At 40.0% G+C, this 20,504-nt stretch overlaps 1 protein-coding gene across 7 annotated transcripts in view; it reads left to right on the top strand.

Annotated features, from left to right (window-relative positions):
• The window catches only part of LOC149141775 (uncharacterized), a 451,055-nt gene that overhangs the window by 207,094 nt on the left and 223,457 nt on the right, over positions 1–20,504 (top strand). For 5 of the 7 annotated variants that reach the window (XM_089448792.1, XM_089448790.1, XM_089448788.1 and 2 more), the window contains 2 exons: positions 8,853–9,040; positions 9,175–9,276. In XM_089448792.1, the coding sequence (XP_089304918.1) occupies positions 8,853–9,040; positions 9,175–9,276 (290 nt within the window). The remainder of the gene's footprint in view (positions 1–8,852; positions 9,041–9,174; positions 9,277–20,504) is intronic. The other 2 variants (XM_089448789.1, XM_089448791.1) reach the window with 2 other exon arrangements.

The following is a 20,504-nucleotide window of genomic DNA, read 5'->3' as shown; positions in this document are numbered from 1 at the left end:
AAGGCGTGGCGAAGGCATTGTTGGGAAAAACCAAACAGCGTTACACCATGACAGATGATGAATGGAGTGACTTGGATGAAAGAGCATTGAGCGGCATTCCACTGTGTTTGGCGGATGATGTTTTGTTTAACATCGTGTCAGAGAAAACTGCTGCTGGTTTGTGGACAAAGCTTGAAAAGCTGTACATGACAAAATCCTTAACCAATAGGATTCTTCTGAATCGACAGTTTTATAGCTTGCACATGAAGGAAGGTACGACAATAACTGATCATCTGAATACCTTTAATACTTTCCTGGTGCAATTAGAAAGTATAGAAGTAAAATTTGAATCAGAAGATAAAGCTGTAACTTTATTACGCTTGTTGCCCGAGTCATGGGTCATTTTGTTACTTCTATAAGTCTTAGTTCATCAGAAACCCTTGAATTTGATGATGTTGTTGGAGCTTTGTTGTCCAAAGAAACAAGGAGGAGGTCAAATTCAGCAACCTCTACATCAGTAGCAATGATGGTCAGAGGTCGTTCTAAAGAAAGACGCTTCAGTAAGCACAACAACTCGCGTTCAAAATCGAAAGGGAAGAAGAGTAAGGTAAAGTGTTGGTTTTGTGGCAAATCAGGACATTTGAAGAAGGACTGTTGGAAGAGACAGCAAACATCCAAAGGAGACTCTTCGACAGAGAAGAAAGAAGCAAACACGACAGATACAGGTTCGGCATCCATTTCAGGTATGAGTGATGAAGTGTTATCAGTTAGTTTGTCTAATCATGATCAACATTGGTTGTTAGATTCTGGTGCATCAAATCACATGTGCATTCATAGAGAATGGTTTAAAACTTATAAATCAATCAATGATGGAGTTGTTTACATGGGAAATGATGTCTCATGTAATATTGTGGGAATTGGAAGCATCCAGCTTAAAATGTTTGATGGGACAAATAAAATTCTAACTGATGTAAGACATGTACCTGAACTAAGAAAAAACCTCATTTCACTAGGAGTACTAGACACTAATGGATATAAAACCTTTATTCAAGGTGGAGTAATGAAAGTTTATAAAGGAATTTTACTAGTAATGAAAGCAAAGAAGGTTGGAAATCTTTTTCAGTTAGAAGGAAGAATAGAGTTAGATCATGCTTCTACAGTATCTGAAAACGACAGTAATTCTATTTGTTTATGGCATCAAAGGTTGGGCCATATGAGCGAAAGAGGATTAAAATTTTTATCTGATCGTAAGTTACTTCCTAGTTTAAAATCTTCTAAGTTAGATTTCTACAAACATTGTCTATTTGGGAAACAAAGCAAGCAGAAGTTTAAAACTAGAAAACATACTAGTAAGGGAATCCTTGATTATATCCATTCTAATGTTTGGGGTCCATCTCCTACAACCTCATATGGAGGATCATCATATTTTGTATCTTTTATTGATGATTTCTCTAGAAAAGTGTGGGTCTACATGTTAAAGAAGAAGTATGATGTATTCACAGTTTTCAAACAGTTTAGAGCATTAGTTGAAAACATCACTGGAAGAACCAGTAAATGTTTAAGAACTGACAATGGTGGTGAGTTTACTTCAAAGGAATTTGATAATTATTGCAAGGACGCTGGGATCGAAAGACATAAAACCACTGTATATACTCCTCAGCAAAATGGAGTTGTTGAACGCATGAACATGACTCTTTTAGAGAGAGCAAGAAGTATGCTTAGTAATGCCAATTTGCAGAAGGAATTGTGGACAGAAACAGTTTCTACAGCTTGTTATTTTATAAATCGATCACCATCAACTGCATTAGGATGCAAAATTCCTTGAGAGGTATGGAAAGGTCATCCTTGTGATTATTCTAAATTGAAAGTTTTTGGTTGTGATGCATATGCTCTAGTTCCGAAACATCAGCATTCTAAATTAGATCCTAAATCAAAAAGATATATCTTTGTTGGATATGGTGATGGGACTAAGGGATACAGGTTGTGGGATCCTGCTACTCACAAGATCATCATTAACAAAGATGTTAAATTTAATGAATCTTCACTTGAAAGTCCAGATGTAGATGATAAATTGAAACAGGATAATGTATCTAAGCTTCAACACATTCAGTTTGAAACCAGTTCAAATACTGATGATAGTCCAGATGAACAAGTTTCAGATTCAGATCATGAACAAGTTTCAGATGCAGATCATGAACGTGTTTTAGATGCTGATCATGAAGAAGTTCCTACAGATAATAATCAACAAATTGTGGAAGTACCAGAAACATCTTTAAGGAGGTCCACAAGAATCAAACGTCCTCCTAAAAGGTATGATGATTATGTTACTTCAGTTGCTTTAATCGCTAATGATGATGAACCTTTGTGCTATCAGGAAGCTGTAGAAGGTTCTAAGAGTGATAAATGGAAAGAAGCTATGAAGGACGAGATGAAGGCATTAGACAAGAATGCCACATGGGATCTGGTAGAACTTCCTAAAAACAGGAAAACTGTGGGATGTAAATGGGTTTACAAATTGAAAAGGGGTGTTGATGATACAGAGGACAGGTACAAAGCAAGGCTGGTCGCAAAAGGTTTTTCTCAGAAAGCAGGAATTGACTTTCATGAGATATTTTCACCAGTTGTAAAAATTGTTTCAATTCGGATTGTGTTAGCATTAGTTGCTTTACTTGATTTAGAATTACAACAACTAGATGTTAAAACTGCATTTTTACATGGAGATTTAGATGAAGAGATTTACATGGAACAACCGGAAGGGTTTGTTCAAAATTGCAACAAGAAATTTGTCTGCAGACTTAAGAAATCATTGTATGGTCTGAAGCAGTTGCCTCGACAGTGGTACAAGAAATTTGATTCTTTCATGATGAGTCAAAACTATATAAGAAGTGAATATGATCATTGTGTTTACTTTAAGAAATTAAGTAATGGCATGTTCATTATCTTAGTGTTGTATGTTGACGATATGCTTTTAGCAAGCAAAAGCATAACAAAGATCAACAGGTTAAAGGCTCAGATGGCTAGGACGTTTGATATGAAAGATCTAGGAGCAGCAAGACAGATTTTGGGCATGGAGATTTTCAGAGATAGGAGCAATTGTAAGCTGTGGCTATCACAAAAGAAATATATTGAGAAAATACTCTTAAGGTTTGGTATGAACAATGTGAAGCTTGTTTCAGCCCCTTTAGCTTCCCATTTTAAGCTTTCTTCAAGTTTATGTCCTAATACAAATGAAGAAAAGGAATATATGTCTTGAATTCCATATGCCAATGTAGTAGGTTGTTTGATGTATGCGATGGTTTGTACTCGATCAGATATTTCACATGCAGTTGGGGTTGTCAGCAGGTATATGGCAAATCCAGGAAAAGAACACTAGATAGCAGTGAAATGGGTGCTTCAGTATTTGAGAGGCACAAGTGATTATTGTATCACTTATAACAGAAGTAGTGAATTTGTTTGCGGATATGTTGATTCCGATTTTGCAGGTGATTTGGATAAGAGAAGGTCAACTTCAGGATATGTCTTTACTCTTGCAGGTGGAGCTATAAGCTGGATGTCAAAGCTACAAAACATTGTTGCTTTATCCACTACAGAAGCAGAATACATAGCTGCTTCACATGCTTGCAAAGAAGTGGTTTGGTGAGTTTGGTAGGTTGCAGGACAACATCAAGTTATTTTGTGATAGTCAAAGTGCAATTCACTTGGCTAAAAATCCAGCCTATCATAGTAAATCAAAGCATATACCTATCAAGTACCATTTTGTAAGACAAGTTATCACTGAAAGGGGAGTCTCTCTTGAAAAAGTGCATACAAAGGAAAATTGTGCAGACATGTTCACGAAACCAGTTTTGTTAGAGAAGCTACGATGGTGTCTGGCTTCTCTTGGCTTGTATAAAAGATAAAAAATAATATTGGAACAGGGTATCAGGCTAATTGTTGTCAAGGTGGAGATTGTTGAGATTTTTTGTTAATTAAATTTGGAGAAAATCTCATGAATGTGACAACAATAGGATTTGTTGCTAAATTAACTCCATTTATTCTTGATGAGGAGTTATTGCATCCTATATTTGTTGTGAGTGAATTTATGATTCAGTTTTCTACTCCTAGCTATAAAGATGTAAGCCCGTAGAGGATATGTGTGATGAGAAGGTGTGAGGAAAAAGAATTCCAGATGTGCAAATCTGTTGTTGTAATCTCCTGTTGAGTAATAAGATTTCCGATGCCTCTGTTTGGTGGACGTAGCCCAGATTGGTTGGGTGAACCACGTTAAAATCTCTGTTTTTCATGGTTGAATGCTGTGTGTGTCTTATTTGTTTTAAGTTTTCCGCTATGTTAACTCTAACATCAAGCACTTCGCCTTGAACATGATAGCAATCCCAGTTGACCCGGATGAGAATGAAAAGTACCGGGAGGCAATGGCAAGGGCCAAGAGCATCATCTTTAACGGGGTCAAGGATCATGTAGTACCACATATTGCCGAAAAGGACATGACAAATGTGATGTGGGAGGCCTTGACGAAATTGTATCAGCATACTTCCGTGCAGATGAAGATGCTACTGGAGAATCAGCTGCGGTCGTATCAGATGCAGAAGGGAGAAGAGATAGACACCTTTCTCGGTCAATTGAAGGAGATCCGAGATCGACTGACTTCCATAGGGGCCATGCCGGATGAGGAGATGACGGTGAGGACAACATTGAACGTTGTCTCAGAGGATTGGGAGGTATTTGTCCAGAGCACACTGGGCAGGTCGACCCTTCTAGATTGGGAGGAACTGTGGGCGACTCTTCATCAAGAAGAGATCAAAAGGCTAACCAAGGTGGGAAGCAACGACAAGGGGGTCAGAATCAAGAAGGAGGAAGAGGAGGATGCTGCCTTAGCATCTGAGGGAAAGTGGGAGAAACGGAAGAAGGAGGACCTCTCCAAGGTCAAATGCTTCCACTGTGGGGAACTAGGTCACTATGCGAGCCAGTGTCTGAGGAAGAAGAGCAAGGGAGAGGCTTCTGAGACCAAGGCTACGCCAGCAAGGGCGGAGAAAGAAGTGGAGACAGATGATGACTGTGCCATGAGTGTTCATACGCCACTTGAGAGGAAGTGGGGAGACATCGAGCTGTAGTCAGATAGACTACAGGTGATGAGGGGCAGGATCCTCGAGGTACCCAACCTCTTGGATTATACCTTGCTACGGGAGCCCCGAAGAGGAGTAGCAGGATTGGCGGATGTCGGTAGAGACGGATGCGGATGGAGCAACAGAGGGAGCTACAGTGCAGGAGTCCCAGGACAGCGTGAGGCAACAGTGTGAGATACACAGAGTTGTTGCAATAGCCCAAAGGTCAGAGAGGGAGCACTTGTCAGTGACAGAGGGAGCTTCAGCATCGGGAGTGTTTCTAGCCTGACGAAGGGTGTCAAAGTTTGGAGATCAGTTACTTACTTCTTAGTAACTGAGTTGCAGTGCAGTTGTTAGCAGTGGCAGTGCTATGGGCAACACGATGTAGCATGATGAGAGGGGTTGCAGTGCAGATGCAACAGTGGCAGTGGCAGGGCCATGGGCAACAACACAGATGTAGAGGGAGTTGCTGTGCAGATGCAGCAGTGGCAGTGGCAGGGCCATGGGTAGCAGTACATGATGCAGGAGTGCAGAGGATGTTGGGCAGCAGGCCTAGCATCAGCACAGGGATCGATGTCGGATGATTATGGTGATGCTTAGTGAGGAGTATTACTAGAGCATAGTCCTCGCTAAGAGGGAGTGTTGATTTGGGGTAGCATTAGATGTTATATAGCAACGAAAATTGGTGGAGAGACTAAAGCACATGAGATCTCCAAGACCCAGAAATGGTTTGGGTAGAATCTAACTCGTTTGGGAGATATTAAAATAATTAATATTTTTAATGGAGTCCCTATGTCTAAGCTTAAGGAAAATAAAATATTAATGTGAATTAATAATAAACTGAGTTAGAATGGTCCAAAAGTCATGGATCAAGCTAGATCTAATCTTAGCCGTTGATTAGTGACTTAATCTCGGTTGTTGAATTGTCAATGAGAAAAGTATAAGAGGAGGTTTGAGGGTCACTTGGAGAATACACCGAGTTGATCAAGAATTCGATTTTCTGGGGCAGGGCTTGCTGAGGAAATCGAAGGAGTGATTAGAGTTGCAGCTGAGGGGCAGTGAATGCAGTAGCAGAGAGGCAAAGATAGTATCAGAAGCATCAGCACAGAAGCCGGGAGAGGGTTGACGCAGAGCCTGTTAGAGACCACCAGAGGCCAAGCAGAAGTAGCGAAAGGCCACGCAGAGGCAGCTAGGAGCTGCGCAGAGCTTGAGGAGGGCCAACATGGGACACACAGAGGCTCCAAAGGTTGACGCAGAGCCCTGAGATGCTGACACTGGGCCAGAGAGGTTGACGCTGGGCTGTTGTTGGGCTAGAGAGGCTGACGCTAGGAGATTTCGTGGGGCAGCTTGGGGTTGATATCTGTCTCTGACTAAGAGGTACTACTGCCGAGGGCATTCTTTGTTGGGTGAGCCATTTCTGGTACTTAGATTGTATTTTGAAATTGCTTAATAATAAAACCCTCAGATAGCTGCACCGATTTTCCCGCATTGGTTTTTCTCCTTGGACATTAGTCCAGAAATAACGGTGTCACTTGTGTGCTTGTTTTTCCTTCAGTTGATGATCTGAATGTGTTGAGACTGTACTTGTATTTATTTTCAGTATTTACATGGTAAATAACTTGTTAATTAACAAAACAAGTAGGAATAAATAAATCAGAAAGTACAGGAATGATTTCTAACAGTTAGACTTAGAAATTCCAACACGTAACCTCATCTTCCTGCTACGCGTAAAGCAAATAAACTCTCAAATAAATCTGATGAGAGCGGTGGAAGAAGGCGGCAACCGCCTAGGAAGGGGTATTTATCCAAGCACACAGAGACACGAAAGGGGTGAAATGTGGTTCGAAGGAGAATTCAATCAGAAATTGAGATTTGGGTAACTGTTCTTGAAGCTTTTGGGCACGGGGGCCGGAGTGCTTCAATTTTGAGGTATTCTGGAACTGGGTATCGAGTTTGTGCCTAGTTTGGCAAGGAGGATTCAGTGATTTTGGTAACGGGAACAAATTTGGAGCTATGACAGTTCGGGATCGACTTCAAACATGGAAACCAGGTATGTATTTGTGTTATTTAATTGATAGATTCCTGATTAATTTCCAACTGTTAGAATTTAAGAATTTGATTTGGTGAGGTCACTACAAGAAGAGAGATAAGGGTAGATCAAAGTGAAAGCAAGTCAGGTTTTTGGGCAAAACAAATTTGGGCAGACCATCTTTGAGTAGACCAAAATTCCCTGAGGCATCAACAAACTGATTCTTGAGGCAGGAGGCCAAAATGTCAGGAGGCTGAGATTTGAGGAGGCCGAATTTGTCTCTGGTTGACTAGGTTTGACCTGGGTATATTTGTGGTGAGTTTGACTTTGTTTTTGACTGCAAATTCAGATTGTATCTCTTGTTGAATTGAATGATTTCTCTAAGAAAAAGGTTGCTAGGTTTTCCCCCCAACAGGGATTTCTCAGGGTAAAATATTTTCTTTCTTGTGTTTGGCTGTCTCATTTTGATGCTACTGTCAATTTTTGTTCTACTGTTGAAGATCTTCTGTGTAATTGCGTAATGATGAAATGTGAATACAAGAGGATTTAAAGTAAAAATCATTAGAAGTAATTATCATCTAGAAGACCTTGAAAAATCAACATAAAGTAAAAATCATTAGAAGTAATTATCATCTAGAAGACCTTGAAAAATCAACATAAAGACATGAAAGTAGCATCCACAACCATGAGAAGATTATCAACCATGACCCTTGACCAATGAAGAGTGAGTCCTCTTCAATTCAAAACACCAACTTAATAAAAAAGTAGCATCTCCAAGAAAATAAAGAGAGTGTGTATCTCCAATCCATCCAAACAGCTCCAGGGGACCAGCAGCAAACTCTATCAATGTGATGAAAATCACAATGCGTATTCTCATACAATATGGACTGTAACAGATTGTACAGATATGTGTACAATTCCAGCAATCTCCTATCATGCTTGCAAACTTTCTTTCTTTGGGACTTTTCTTTTGTGTGAATATCTTTCTTCTAATTGCCAGTTTTCTGCACCTACAAAAATGGTATTTCTTCATTATTTTCTTGTATTGAAAGTATGGCCATTGAATTTCTCATCAAGATCTGACATAAATTGATGAATGCATTCATCTTTGCCATTTTGTACCTCAAATGCACCACAAAGAGAACCTCTTTACCCTTAGATTTTATTGATATAAATAATAGCTATAGCCTAGCATCCACAACCATGAGAAGATTATCAACCATGACCCTTGAACAATGAAGAGCGAGTCCTCTTCAATTCAAAACACCAACTTAATAAAAAAGGAGCATCTCCAAGCAAATAAGGAGAGTGTGTATCTTCAGTCAATCCAAACAGCTCCATGGGACCAGCAGCAAACTCCATCGATGTTATGAAAATCACAATGTGTATACTCATACACTATAGACTGTAACAGATTGTACAGATATGTGTACAATTCCAGCAATCTCCTCTCATGCTTGCAAACTTTCTTTCTTTAGCACTTTTCATTTGTGTGAATATCTTTCTTGTTATTGCCAGTTTTGTGCACCTATAAAAATGGTATTTCTTCATTATTTTCTTGTATTGAAAGTATGACCATTGAATTTCTCATCAAGATCTGACATAAATTGATGAATGCATTCATCTTTGCCATTTTTTATCTCAATTGTACCACAAAGAGAACCTCTTTACCCTATAACATAATAGTTATAGCCTATGATATGTCTTCTAAAGTATATGTTTTCTACTATTCCTTCTGACAGGTAGCCTTGAAACTAAGAATTACCTTCTTTCTTGTTCTTCAGTCCTATTAGAATCTGGCAGAATTGCTACCCGGATATCATGCAATGATAATGGAAGGTTTGACATCATGGTTGCTAAAGCACCTGATAACTTGAAGCAGACAATCCAAGCTGACTATTTACTGATTGCCACTGGTGGAAGTCGACAGGTTTGTAAAACACATCAAAGCAATAATAATAGTAACATTGCAGCATTATTTTAATTTAGAATGAGTATTTGCAAGTACTGATTTGCTTGTACTTGAATTATAGCTAATGGACTTGACTTCTTGCAAATATGCAGGGTTATGTTCTCGCTGTTCAGCTCGGTCATACGATTGTAGAGCCTAGACCAAGTCTATTTACTTTTAAAATTAAAGATTCTGATCTGAATAAATTAGCAGGGGTATTTTATTTTGTGCCAATTCATTGCAACCCTTTTCTTTTCTGTTCTTTTTGAATTAAATAATGCTTTTGCATTTCCATTTTTACCACTTTGTATATGTGTGAGTAGTTTGGATAGAAAGTTATATTGTAATTGTTACTTCAAAATCTAGCAGGTCCAGTGAAAGGACTCACTGGGCAAAGGCCATACCATATGGCAACAATGAGGAATGGTTGCCACTATCACCTCAACAACCTTCCTCCTACTACTTCGTGGGATTTCGTTCTCAAGGGAGGTTTCCCTATGGCGCTTGTTACCCACCATTTTGTGGATGATATCCCTAGGAGAATTTTTTTTCTCCAAGATGGTCCTCAACCGGCAGCCAACAGCCCTTTGCAGCCATCAGTTAGCTCATTGTGCCATTTTCTCCGCCATCTGGGCCAGCCATGTGGTCCCTCGCCCATCTGCTATGATCGTATGTTTGAATGTGGGCCTCCTGAATTTAAAAGTATGCTTTGTCATTTGGTAATTGAGAATTGTAGTTTGCTTATCATGGACACTTGTGGGCATGGATTAATGGGGGGATTCGGTGGAAAGAATGGATCAGGTCTGTGCCCTTGTCCCCTAGACCCCTTTTTGGATATTAACTTTGCATTCTAGTCCTGTGGAATCTCTTTTACTGACCATTTGGATTTAGGGATGGTATTTTATGGGAAACCCTGATTTTGGTTGCATGGTCCCGCTCCCTTATTTGCTCATATTACCCCCTTTTCACTTATTTTTTTTTTTTTTTAAATCTAGGATAATCGGTAACTGGTGAGAGTTATCCTGAACAAACCCAAGATCAAATCTAACTGGCTGCCACTATAAACCTAGACTACGTGCAACCGCCTGTAAGCCGCACAATAGCAGGAAACGTATGCCCCAACAAGAGCCGAGACGTCCGCTATGGGGTCGCCTACTCTTCTAGCCAAGACACAACAGGTCATATATATACTCAATGAGATTTGAACCCTCATCTTGTGCGTTTCACCCAGCGAAACTTACCGTTAAATTATTATTACCCCATTCATCGTTTCTCCCGCCTGGATCTACATTCCTCGACTGGGTCCACATACGGTTAGCTCGCTCCTTCCTCTTGCCCACACCTTGGCTTAGACTTGGAATGATGCCTCAGAGGTTGATGCAGCTAAAAAGAAAGATAAAAGCATATTTGGCCACATTCAACAGGAAATTGTACCACAAAATGCAAAAGATGCCCAGGCCAAACACATTTAGCACGTGGGAAAAAGCCAATACATGAGCTCTACCCCATCATCATGGCCATCACCCTAGTTCCTACAGGTTCTATGAGCCTCTTTCATCATATAGGAATCCATGATTGTCCCAACCCCTGGTGGGCAATGAACCACCCTACCTTAAAGGGGGGTATTCACTGCTATATCTTATACATCTTGCTCTTATCTCCTTGAGCCCCGAGCAATTAAACAAAGAAAATCATAAAAAGGAAAAAGGCATATAAAGAAGGGTGGACAAATCAAGGCCGCGACACCTCATGTACCACGATTGCTCCCTCCTATACATTATAAACCCAAGTGTGGTCTTCCCTCTTATTAGCTACCCTTGTACCCTAGCATGTGACCCAGGGCTGCCCCTTCTCATCCCCTACTTCATTCACCTATCTGTCACATTCCACCAACTTTTGAAGGATGTACATTGACTATATTATCCCCTTTAGAAGTAGAAACCACATAATAGGATTATTGGTTAACCCCATTTGGAGTTTAGGAGACATTGGCACATCTCGAAGCCCATTATGGAAGGGCAGGCCATTATGAAGTCCCCACCTGTGGTCCATGACTGTTAAGCTTATTTACTCAATTTCACTAATGACTTGTTGTACTGGAAGGCTAGGGGACACATTAGATCTTATGCAGAATTGCAGATGGTTTCCATCTTGGGTTTGGTCTCCCTATACGGGGTCTTAATCCTCCAGAGGGTTACATTGGCACATGTAGGGTGTGCGTGGAGAGCCATGGGCCTCCACAACAACAGATTGCACTCCATGGATCCCCATAGCCATTCAGAAATTGCTCGTGGTTTACTTATTGGATGAGGAAGATGAACCTGATCCATCATGCCCAACGGACCCAAAATTTACACTATACACTTGGCAGATGATCCAAGACTTGTACGATGATTTGGCACCCCTACACCATCATCCTAACCCTTACAGGTGATTTACAGGCATCTTCGATTTGTGTGGAGACCCATGAGGACACTTGTGTGGCCCCACATCTCATTTGGATGCCAATCCCTTGTCCATTGCTTTTAAGGGTCCTATTATTCATTGTGACACCCATGGACCTCATTAGGCCTCTTAGAAGGCCCTCCGACATGCATAGATTATTATTTGACCTCTTGAGAGGCTGATTCTTTAATTTATGAGCTAGTTTGGTGGGCTTGTCACCAAAAGTTGAATTATTAGAACATTATTTTATTTTTGGGGCTTATGTAGGCTAAGGAGGCTAATTCGAACTCCTAATTTGTGTATAAATACAAGTGAGATGAACTCATTTTCTCATCATCACATTGGATTGGATTCTTCTCTCTCTCGAGAATTTCACACTTTTTCTAGAGGATGAATTGGAGCTTTATGGATGAAGTTTGATGTGTGGATATTGGTCTATCTTATCTTGGAGCTTCTCTTTTGTCAGTTGTGGATGGTTGGATATACTCTGTTACATGTAAGTACCATGCTTTTAATGTTATTCTTGTTTTACTTTGTCATACACATTGGACTGGGATTTTCGCTATTTCTAGGGCTAATTGCTGCATGCATTTACTACCTAAAATTGTGGAATTCTATCTCTATTATAGCATCTCTCAATGTATGGGCCATGTAATGTGAATGAAATGTTGATTTTTGGTAGCATCGGATGTGCTTTAGCCATGAAAATTGGTGGAGAGGGTAAGGCACATGAAATATCCAAAACCTAGAAATCGTTTGGAGAAATTCCACCCGAATGAAGAGATATTAAAATAATTAATATTTTTAATGGGGTTCCTAAGTCTAAACTTAGGAAAATTAAAATATTATTGTCTATTCATATAAAATTGGTGAGAAAGTTCTAAATAACGAGGATCAAGCTAGATCTAATCTTAGCTGTTGATTAGGGGCTTAATCTCGACCGTTGAATTGTCAACAGGAAAAGTATAAGAGGAGGCTTGAGGGTCAGCTGGAGACACCCCCAAGAGATCAAGAATTCAATTTTCGGGGCTGGGTTTGCTGAGGAAATCGAGTTAGAGATCAGTTGCAGCGAGGGGCAGTTCAACAAGGGATTTCGATCCAAGGCTGAAGAATACATATCAGAGAGGCAACAAAGTGCCGGAAGAGGCAACGCAGAGCCTAGGAGGGCTGACGCAAAGGCTAAGAAGCCCAACGTAAAGGACGCAGAGGGCTGTAAAGGCTGATGCATAAGCTGTAGAGGTTGACGCAGAAGTCGAAGAGGGCTTCAGAGGCAACGCTGGGAGTATCTGTGGGGCAGACTGGGCGCTGATCAGTTGACGCAGAGCCGAGGAAGGGTGATGCAATTCTAGAGGAGTGCTTGGAGCAACTTTCGCTGTCCAACACAAGGAATAGCCAGAGTCACTGTGGGGTTGTTCATTTGGTTGCTGATTTGCTGGAATATCTGTCTCCGGATAGAGGTACTACTGCCAAGGATATTCTTTGAAGGGTGAGCCATTTCTGGCACCCTAGTTGTATTCAGAAATCTGCTTAATAATAAAACCCTCATATATGCTGCATCGGTTTTCCCGAATTGGGTTTTTCCGGGGATGATTGTCCAAAAATAAAGGTGTCCCTTGTGTCGTCTACAAATATAGACCCATGAATGGATGACCATGAATGTAAGGCCATTGTACATTTGATTTAGTACTCTTGAAAATATCGCAGCCTTGATGGATGAAATTAGATCCGGGATCTTCAATCTCATTCAATCTTTCGCTCAAGTACAAGTCTAACCATATGAATAGATGATCTGAAGTCGAACATGGGAAGACATCGTCTGATTACCAGGCACTGATGTAAGCCGTTAACAGATGCGAGAGGAATCACCGATAATGATAATGACCCTCAAGGTACTATAGTACATTTCGTGTGGTGTGAATAAATGATTTGATGTCAAAGACCATACAAAGTCTTTCGGTCGAAGGCTAGTGATGTCAACCTATCGTCGGAGGCGGGAAACCTGCCATTGATGTATGCAAGCCTCAAGGTACTGAAGGGGTGTTTCTAAGTCAACTTCTTGGATAATGTGCTGATGTCGACAAGAAGCGACTTGTCGCAAGAGGGCATTGATGTATCCCACATCAACGACACGAAACGAGGTAAACGATTTTGGAGATGAAAGTCGACTGACGACAGAAGGTTCAGGAATGGTGGTCATGAAAATGAGGGTTTAAGGTATTGCAAAGGATGAAGTTTGAATTGAATGACTTCTCTTGAACATGTTGGCGACATTAAAATGAATTGGTAGCATTGACCCAAAACAAAGTAATGGATGGTATGATAGACCAACGGTGTGATAACCAACAAGCTGAATGACCCAATCCACATTGTCACGGTGATGAGGTGAAAGTGTCATGTTCAAGAGCGACTTGCTACCATAAATTGTTCTCCCCTTTTTCCATTTTCCCAAGTCATTGCTGACTAGTACCTCTTTATTTTTATCAAGCTTGAGGAGGATAACATATGCTTGCTGTATAATTCCACCCTTTGGGTGAATCCATTGCTATTCGATGCTTTAACGAGTCTAGTGAAGGTGAAACTCGTTCTTGTCTAGATGGACAAGTTTGTCGCTATTTGATGTTTTTAACGACAAGGATAACTTGGTCCTTTTCATGTTTAGAGAGTTTGAAAAGGTACAAAAAGAAAACTCCATAAGCTCTTTTTCGTAAATTAATCTCTCAAGTCCAAAAAAGCATAAAATAATACGAGAGAGAACCTATTGACCATGTTCAATCAACGTATTCCTTTTTCGTAGTTAATTTATCTCAGCCCGAAAAAGGGTTAAACTTATATTGAGTAGATATCAATTCCAATCCGTTAACGAGCTGGAAATGACAAGCGCTCGACAATATTTTCATGTTTAGAGAGTCTGAAAAGAGCTTAAAGAGGACTCCAATTTGAGGAACGAGTGGTGTCTAGGGTAGCAACTGGTTCTGGTGATATTAGAACTTCTCAAAACATGATGATTTATGTGAAGAGGCTGGCTAATAAGACCACTCATTGCAATTGTTCCTCAAAAAAGGATAAAACAATAAAGTGAATGCATATGATCGACCAAAGGGATGGTGGCGATGGGATGAAACAATGAAGGTTCATTTGATGAAAGAGGCTGATAGAATGGTAATCACGAGGGTTAAAAATGGAAATGGGTTCATTTTTAGACAAGCTTGAACCATAGGGAACTATGCTTGGATTCAGTTTCATGTTTACACAAGCTTGAAACAAAAAACTATGCTTGGATTCAGTTTCATTTTTACACAAGCTTAAAACGCAGAACTATGCTTGAGATTGGTTTACATGCCCCCAACATGATGAAAGGGAGAGTCTCCTAAAACCAGAGAGAAGTCGCTGCGGTGAAGCAGGACGGTTATCCAACACTTTTTTGGCTTCATCCAGATAGTGACAAAGGTGAATGGGGTGATTCCCTTCATATAATTTATAGGGAGACTTAACTTTAGCACTAGGTGCATGCCCCCCAAGCTTCATTACATTCACCTAAGTAGACTACTCGTGGGTATCAAGTGGATGGAATGGAGGTTCTTTTACGAGATAAAGTGAAAGACTCGACTGGGATTTTACGAGATCTAATCAAAGACTCGACTTGGAACTTTGCTCTAGGGGACCTTGTTTCATTTTTAAACGAGCTTGACACAAGACAAAGAACTTTGCTCAGATTCCTTGTTTCATTTTTTAATGAGCTTGACACAAGACAAGGAACTATGCTTATGGGCCTGTTTCATTTTTTAACGAGGTTGACACAGTAAAAGAACTATCCTCATATTCTTTGGTTTCATTTTTTAACGAGGTTGACACAAGACAAGGAACTCTCCTCATATTCCTTGTTTCATTTTTTAATGAGGTTGACATAAGACCAGGAACTCTCCTCATATTCCTTGTTTCATTTTTTAACGAGGTTGACACAAGACAAGGAACTATCCTCATGGACCTGTTTCATTTTTTAATGAGGTTGACACAGTAAAATAACTATCCTCATATTTCCTTGTTTCATTTTTTAATGAGGTTGACACAAGACAAGGAACTATCCTCATATCCTTTGTTTCACAACTCATAAGAGGTCATGAAGGAGAGATCTGGTTCCAATGCCCCCAGTACATGATGTACAACATCACTGAAATGATCGTCAGTTGATGTAGGTATGGAACGGGTTGCCACATAATTAACCCGTGGTGGGGATGATACCATTGGTACAAAAGGACCATTTAGGGAAGATGGTTGACTGGAAGCCATATTTGGACTGGGAAATGAAAGTTGGTCAACGGTGACAATTCTGCCTTCATGCGGGAAACAAATCACTCGAAAGAGTGTTGAAACAATAGCTCCCATGTCATAAACATAGTCGCGCCCTAGAAGTAAATTGTAATCTAATGGGCCTGGGACTACCATCACGTTTAGATAAACAATTTTTCCTCCCAAAGTAATAGGTAACTGAGGGAGGATCCCTAATGGTCGATTGGTTCCTCTGTTAAAAGCCAACAAATTCTGGGTAACAGGCACAAGCGGCGGCGAACTGAGCGCTTGCCAAGCAGTTGAGGAAAGGATACTCACAGATGCACCTTCATCTATAATAGTGCCAGATACAATCATATTATAAACCTATACTATGATCTGGAAAGGCACATAAGAAGGAAGGCAGAATCCTGCCAGTCGGTTCCAATCAAAGGAAGTGACTAGACTACTTGGAGGGGGTACTATAAGAACGGGAAAATTAACCCCTTGAGTTACGAGAGTGGGAGGATTTTCCTCCTGTCTTGATGGAACAAGAGGATTGCCCCCAAGCTCATTTGAATCTGAAGAAACAAAAAGAACTTGAGTGGTATCATATTCACTCTCTTCGGGAAAGGTACGATTTACTAAAGGTGAAATCGGGTCAACTGTTACCTCGACCTGTTGATTTGGGTCGGGTATAGACTCATAGGATTCACTTTCAGAGAGAGTGGGTTTGACCGACGGTTGATTTGAGTCAGTCAATTCATCAACTAGTGAAGGATTAAGGGAGAGTCTCCTATAACTAGATGGAAGTTGCTGCGGTGAAGCAGGACAGTTATCCAACACTTTTTTAGCTTCATCCAGATAGGGACAAAGGTGAATGGGGTGATTCCCTTCACATAACTTACAGGGAAACTTAACTTTACCCTTCTTTCCATGAACTTTACTACAACTAGTTGATGGTGTGTATGATCTCCAGAAGTTGATGATACGGGATGATGTGAACGAGAAGACCAATCTTCTAAGATTTGAGGAATATCAGGACAATTTTGAAGAAGATGGTTTCCCACACAAAGTTTGCATGGATATCGAACTTTGTGAGGCTTGATGGATGGTTTCTCATCAGATTTTGCATTCAAAGCGATGGTTGCTTGGTTGCCCCTCTGCTGAATTTGCTTTTTCTTCTTCTTCTTCCCTTTCTTTTTCTTCTTAGCCCCCTGGTTACTAGTACCAATACTTTCACCAGGCGGAGAGGAAGAAGGGGAGGAAGAAACAACCGAGGAAGAAGGCAAAGGGTTAACTTTAAGATCAACTGGAGGTTGATTTTGTCCAGTTGGAGGTATACTCAATTGTGGAGAAATCACGACATTTTGAACCAAGGAGGTTGAAAACAACCATACTGGCAAGCCAATGGTAAATCCCGAAAGGGACAATGTAGCCATATATGGAGTACCAATATTTCCAAAAAGAGGAAAATGACTAGGATTCCCATCAAAAGGAATTCCTTGATCGGTGGATTCTGGATTTGTCGCCATATGTTTCAACCTAAGATCAACTAAGGAGCGAGCGTGGAGGATGCTATCCACGGTCAATTAATTTTATTTTAATCAAAGTAACATAACAAAAACAAAAGAGGGATGATCTAGGCAAAAGGATTACCAAGTAACTGTGAATTGTAGAATACCTCTTGGCGAACCAAGAAGTACGGGCAGGAAATCTTCCTGAATGCTGTGTTCGGTGTATCACAATGTACAAGGCGGCTGACTCGGTTACCTAAGGATGGATAGCAACCTAGGGTTGTCCTCCCATATATACCCGAAGGTACATGAAGTCCCAATCCGTATAAGCGCTGTTTAATGCAAAACCGCACAATGAGAGCATTCCCATATACTTTATGTACTGTAACACCGCCCTATATACCCGAAGGTATATGGACGAGCTACGATATACTCACGTACGTGGAATGAGGTATCACACTCGGGGTGTATTGCAGACAAGTTAGCGACAACTGCTTTATTTTACGACGCCAGAACACATCTCTAGCCTAGACTTCTAAATGTTTTTCGTTAGGTGACAATGCTCCATTAGGTAAATTCAGATAAATTTTAAGTTGATCTTCTTTAGAATTTGCCTTTCAAGGTTCACCACGTGATGTATGTTTTCAATTCCTAAAATGCAACTAATATGATAAGCATTCTTTCCATTCAATTTAACAATGAAAACCCTTAGCTAGTAGGGATAGAGCAATCAGAGCTTTGACAAAGAGAAGAGAGCACATCTAATGCAATTTCTCTAGCTATTCCTTTCAAGCATTCACAAACTTTTTCAATGCAACATGCATGTATTTCTTTTCGATTTCCCTTAATGTGAATGAACCAAAATGAAAACTAATGCACAATCGACCAATAAACTTTTTTCATAAAAGTGACGATTTTGCGACAATTTCTTTTCAAGGAAAGGAAGACTTTACGACACTTTCATTTTCAAAGAAATGAGGAATTACGACACTTTCAACAAAAAGACTAATCATATGCACACATCAATCAATTGATCTTTCATGAATGAAGACTTTACGACAATTCAATTTTCGAAGGAAAAGACGATTTTATGACACTTTCTTTCGACAAAGATCAATCGACCAAAAAACTAACTTTCGACTATAGATTGAAAATGACAAAGTAAATACATAAGAAACATTTATCAATCCTAGTCTAAGTAGGGCCAGCTAAGGAGATGAAAAACTATTTTCAGAGACAAGACATCATTGACATTCAACAAATCATTCAAACAAGAGAAAATTGGCAAAAACTTCAGTTCCTAGATGGGAAACTGACCCTCAAGGGATCAATGCAGGCTGCAGTGAGAGACAATGCGCTTCAGTGCACTGGCTCTATGCGGGAAGTGCATTGCAGCGCACTGTGTCCTTCACTAGGCTACGCTAGTGATAGTAAGTCATTTTTGAAGGCAATTTGACACAGTTTCGACTCAATTTTCAATTAAATAAGACTGAAATTCAATCAACAACCACAAGTACAGTATGTAAAAATGTCTTAAGACGCTGATAAGCTACTAAGATGGATAATCGATCCCTAGTGGAGTCGCCAATTTGTTTTGGGAATTTTAGTGTCTACGAATAAACGCTTAAACCCCTAGACTAGTAGCTAAGTCTAGAACAACAGTGCAAAGCATTCTCTACTTTTTCTATAACCAATAGATTAAATAAAACAGTAAAGAAGCCTACCTGAAGCTTTCACTTACTCCTTATCTCCCTTGACCAATTCTGTCGCTCCTTTCCGTTCTTAATCCACTTGAAAAGTACCTCCACACAGACAAAAGACAAAAACCGATCAAAGCATATGATAATGATGTATTGATTAAACATAAAATGGAATCAAGTGCATAATACACATATGAAAGCATCAATAAACAATACAAACATATGAAAAAAGCTTTGAGCACTTTATTAGTAAAAGGAAGAGTTACAACCCAATTTGCTTGATTTAGTGCCATTCCTCCAGTTCAATCCCATCCTCTCATAACAAGCAAGACATTTTGACATCATTACAATACTTGAAACCAACTCAAGTCTCATACTAACATTATCTCCCTATAATTCAATGATTTCCAGCCCCTGATCACTTAGATGAGTGGTCTTTTTATAGGTGATTGAAGGAAGTTATGCCATAAATGGTGACAATGAATGCCCTCCCAAACTTAGGATATAGTTCGATGGAGGAAGGGATAAAGGGATTGATGTTCCTTAACTTCCTCCCTCATCCAATTTTGAGCCCAAAGGAGTGGAGAGCCTTGGGAAACATCTAGAGGCATCCTATGGATAAGAATATTCCAAACCCCAATGCATATTTCGCTCAAATTCGCCTAGCGCAGGCCAAAGAGGGCTCAAGTGCACTGCAATGCACCTTGGAAGTGTACTGGGCTGCATTGCAGTGCACCCTGATAAAGGGCTGTCTGTGCTGATCTTCTTAGAGGTAGTTTTTGGATGATTTCAATCATGGAATCTCTTGGAAAGGAGACATTCTGATGGTTGACTTCATCAGGGCATGTAACAATTGAATTAGGGTTTGATGGACCCTAATAGTACTGATTTGTAAGTCGGGGTGTGCCCAAATGGATCTATAACACATAACTATGTACTATTGCTAAGCCCAGTGAGGTCAGTTGGCCATATATCAAAACTTTATTGTTGTATTTGAGTCGAGTATTATTGTTGCTAGGAGAGTTAGTAGGGTGCAAGTATGTTATTGCCCAAGTAGATGAGCATGTGTCAAAGAATTAGTGCAGTTATGTGTTGCGGGGGCTGTCATATTTATATTGTCCTGTTGTACTATTGAGCAGTGTTTGAGCATAGCAACATTGTTGTCAAGAGTAAGTATAAGGCTGTTGATAGAGTCTTGTCTATAAGATTAGACTTATGTTGTTGATGTAAGAAGACCAGTGTATTGAGTCAACCACTGAGTCAACCAATCATTATTGTGTACTTCTTGCTGTACTTGATATCATTTGACTAAATATGGATGAAACCTTCATTAACTCCTTTAATAACTCAGCAACAACAAACAATAGACCCTTCTCAAAGGGGGACTATGCCATTCTTCAAAAAGAACAACGCAATGATTTTCAGAAGAAGCCGGAGATTGGACACAAAATCCTTGCACTTGGATCAGATTTGAAACATATGAGAGTCACATGGAAAGCCCTTTTCAAACTAGAT

The sequence above is a fragment of the Pinus tabuliformis genome, chromosome X, assembly GCF_031772625.1.
Source record: "Pinus tabuliformis cultivar Carrire ecotype Pingquan chromosome X, CPIR1, whole genome shotgun sequence".
NCBI lineage: Eukaryota > Viridiplantae > Streptophyta > Pinopsida > Pinales > Pinaceae > Pinus > Pinus tabuliformis.
The sequence above is the reverse complement of the archived record's forward strand: the minus strand, read 5'-3'. Positions and strand labels throughout refer to the sequence as shown.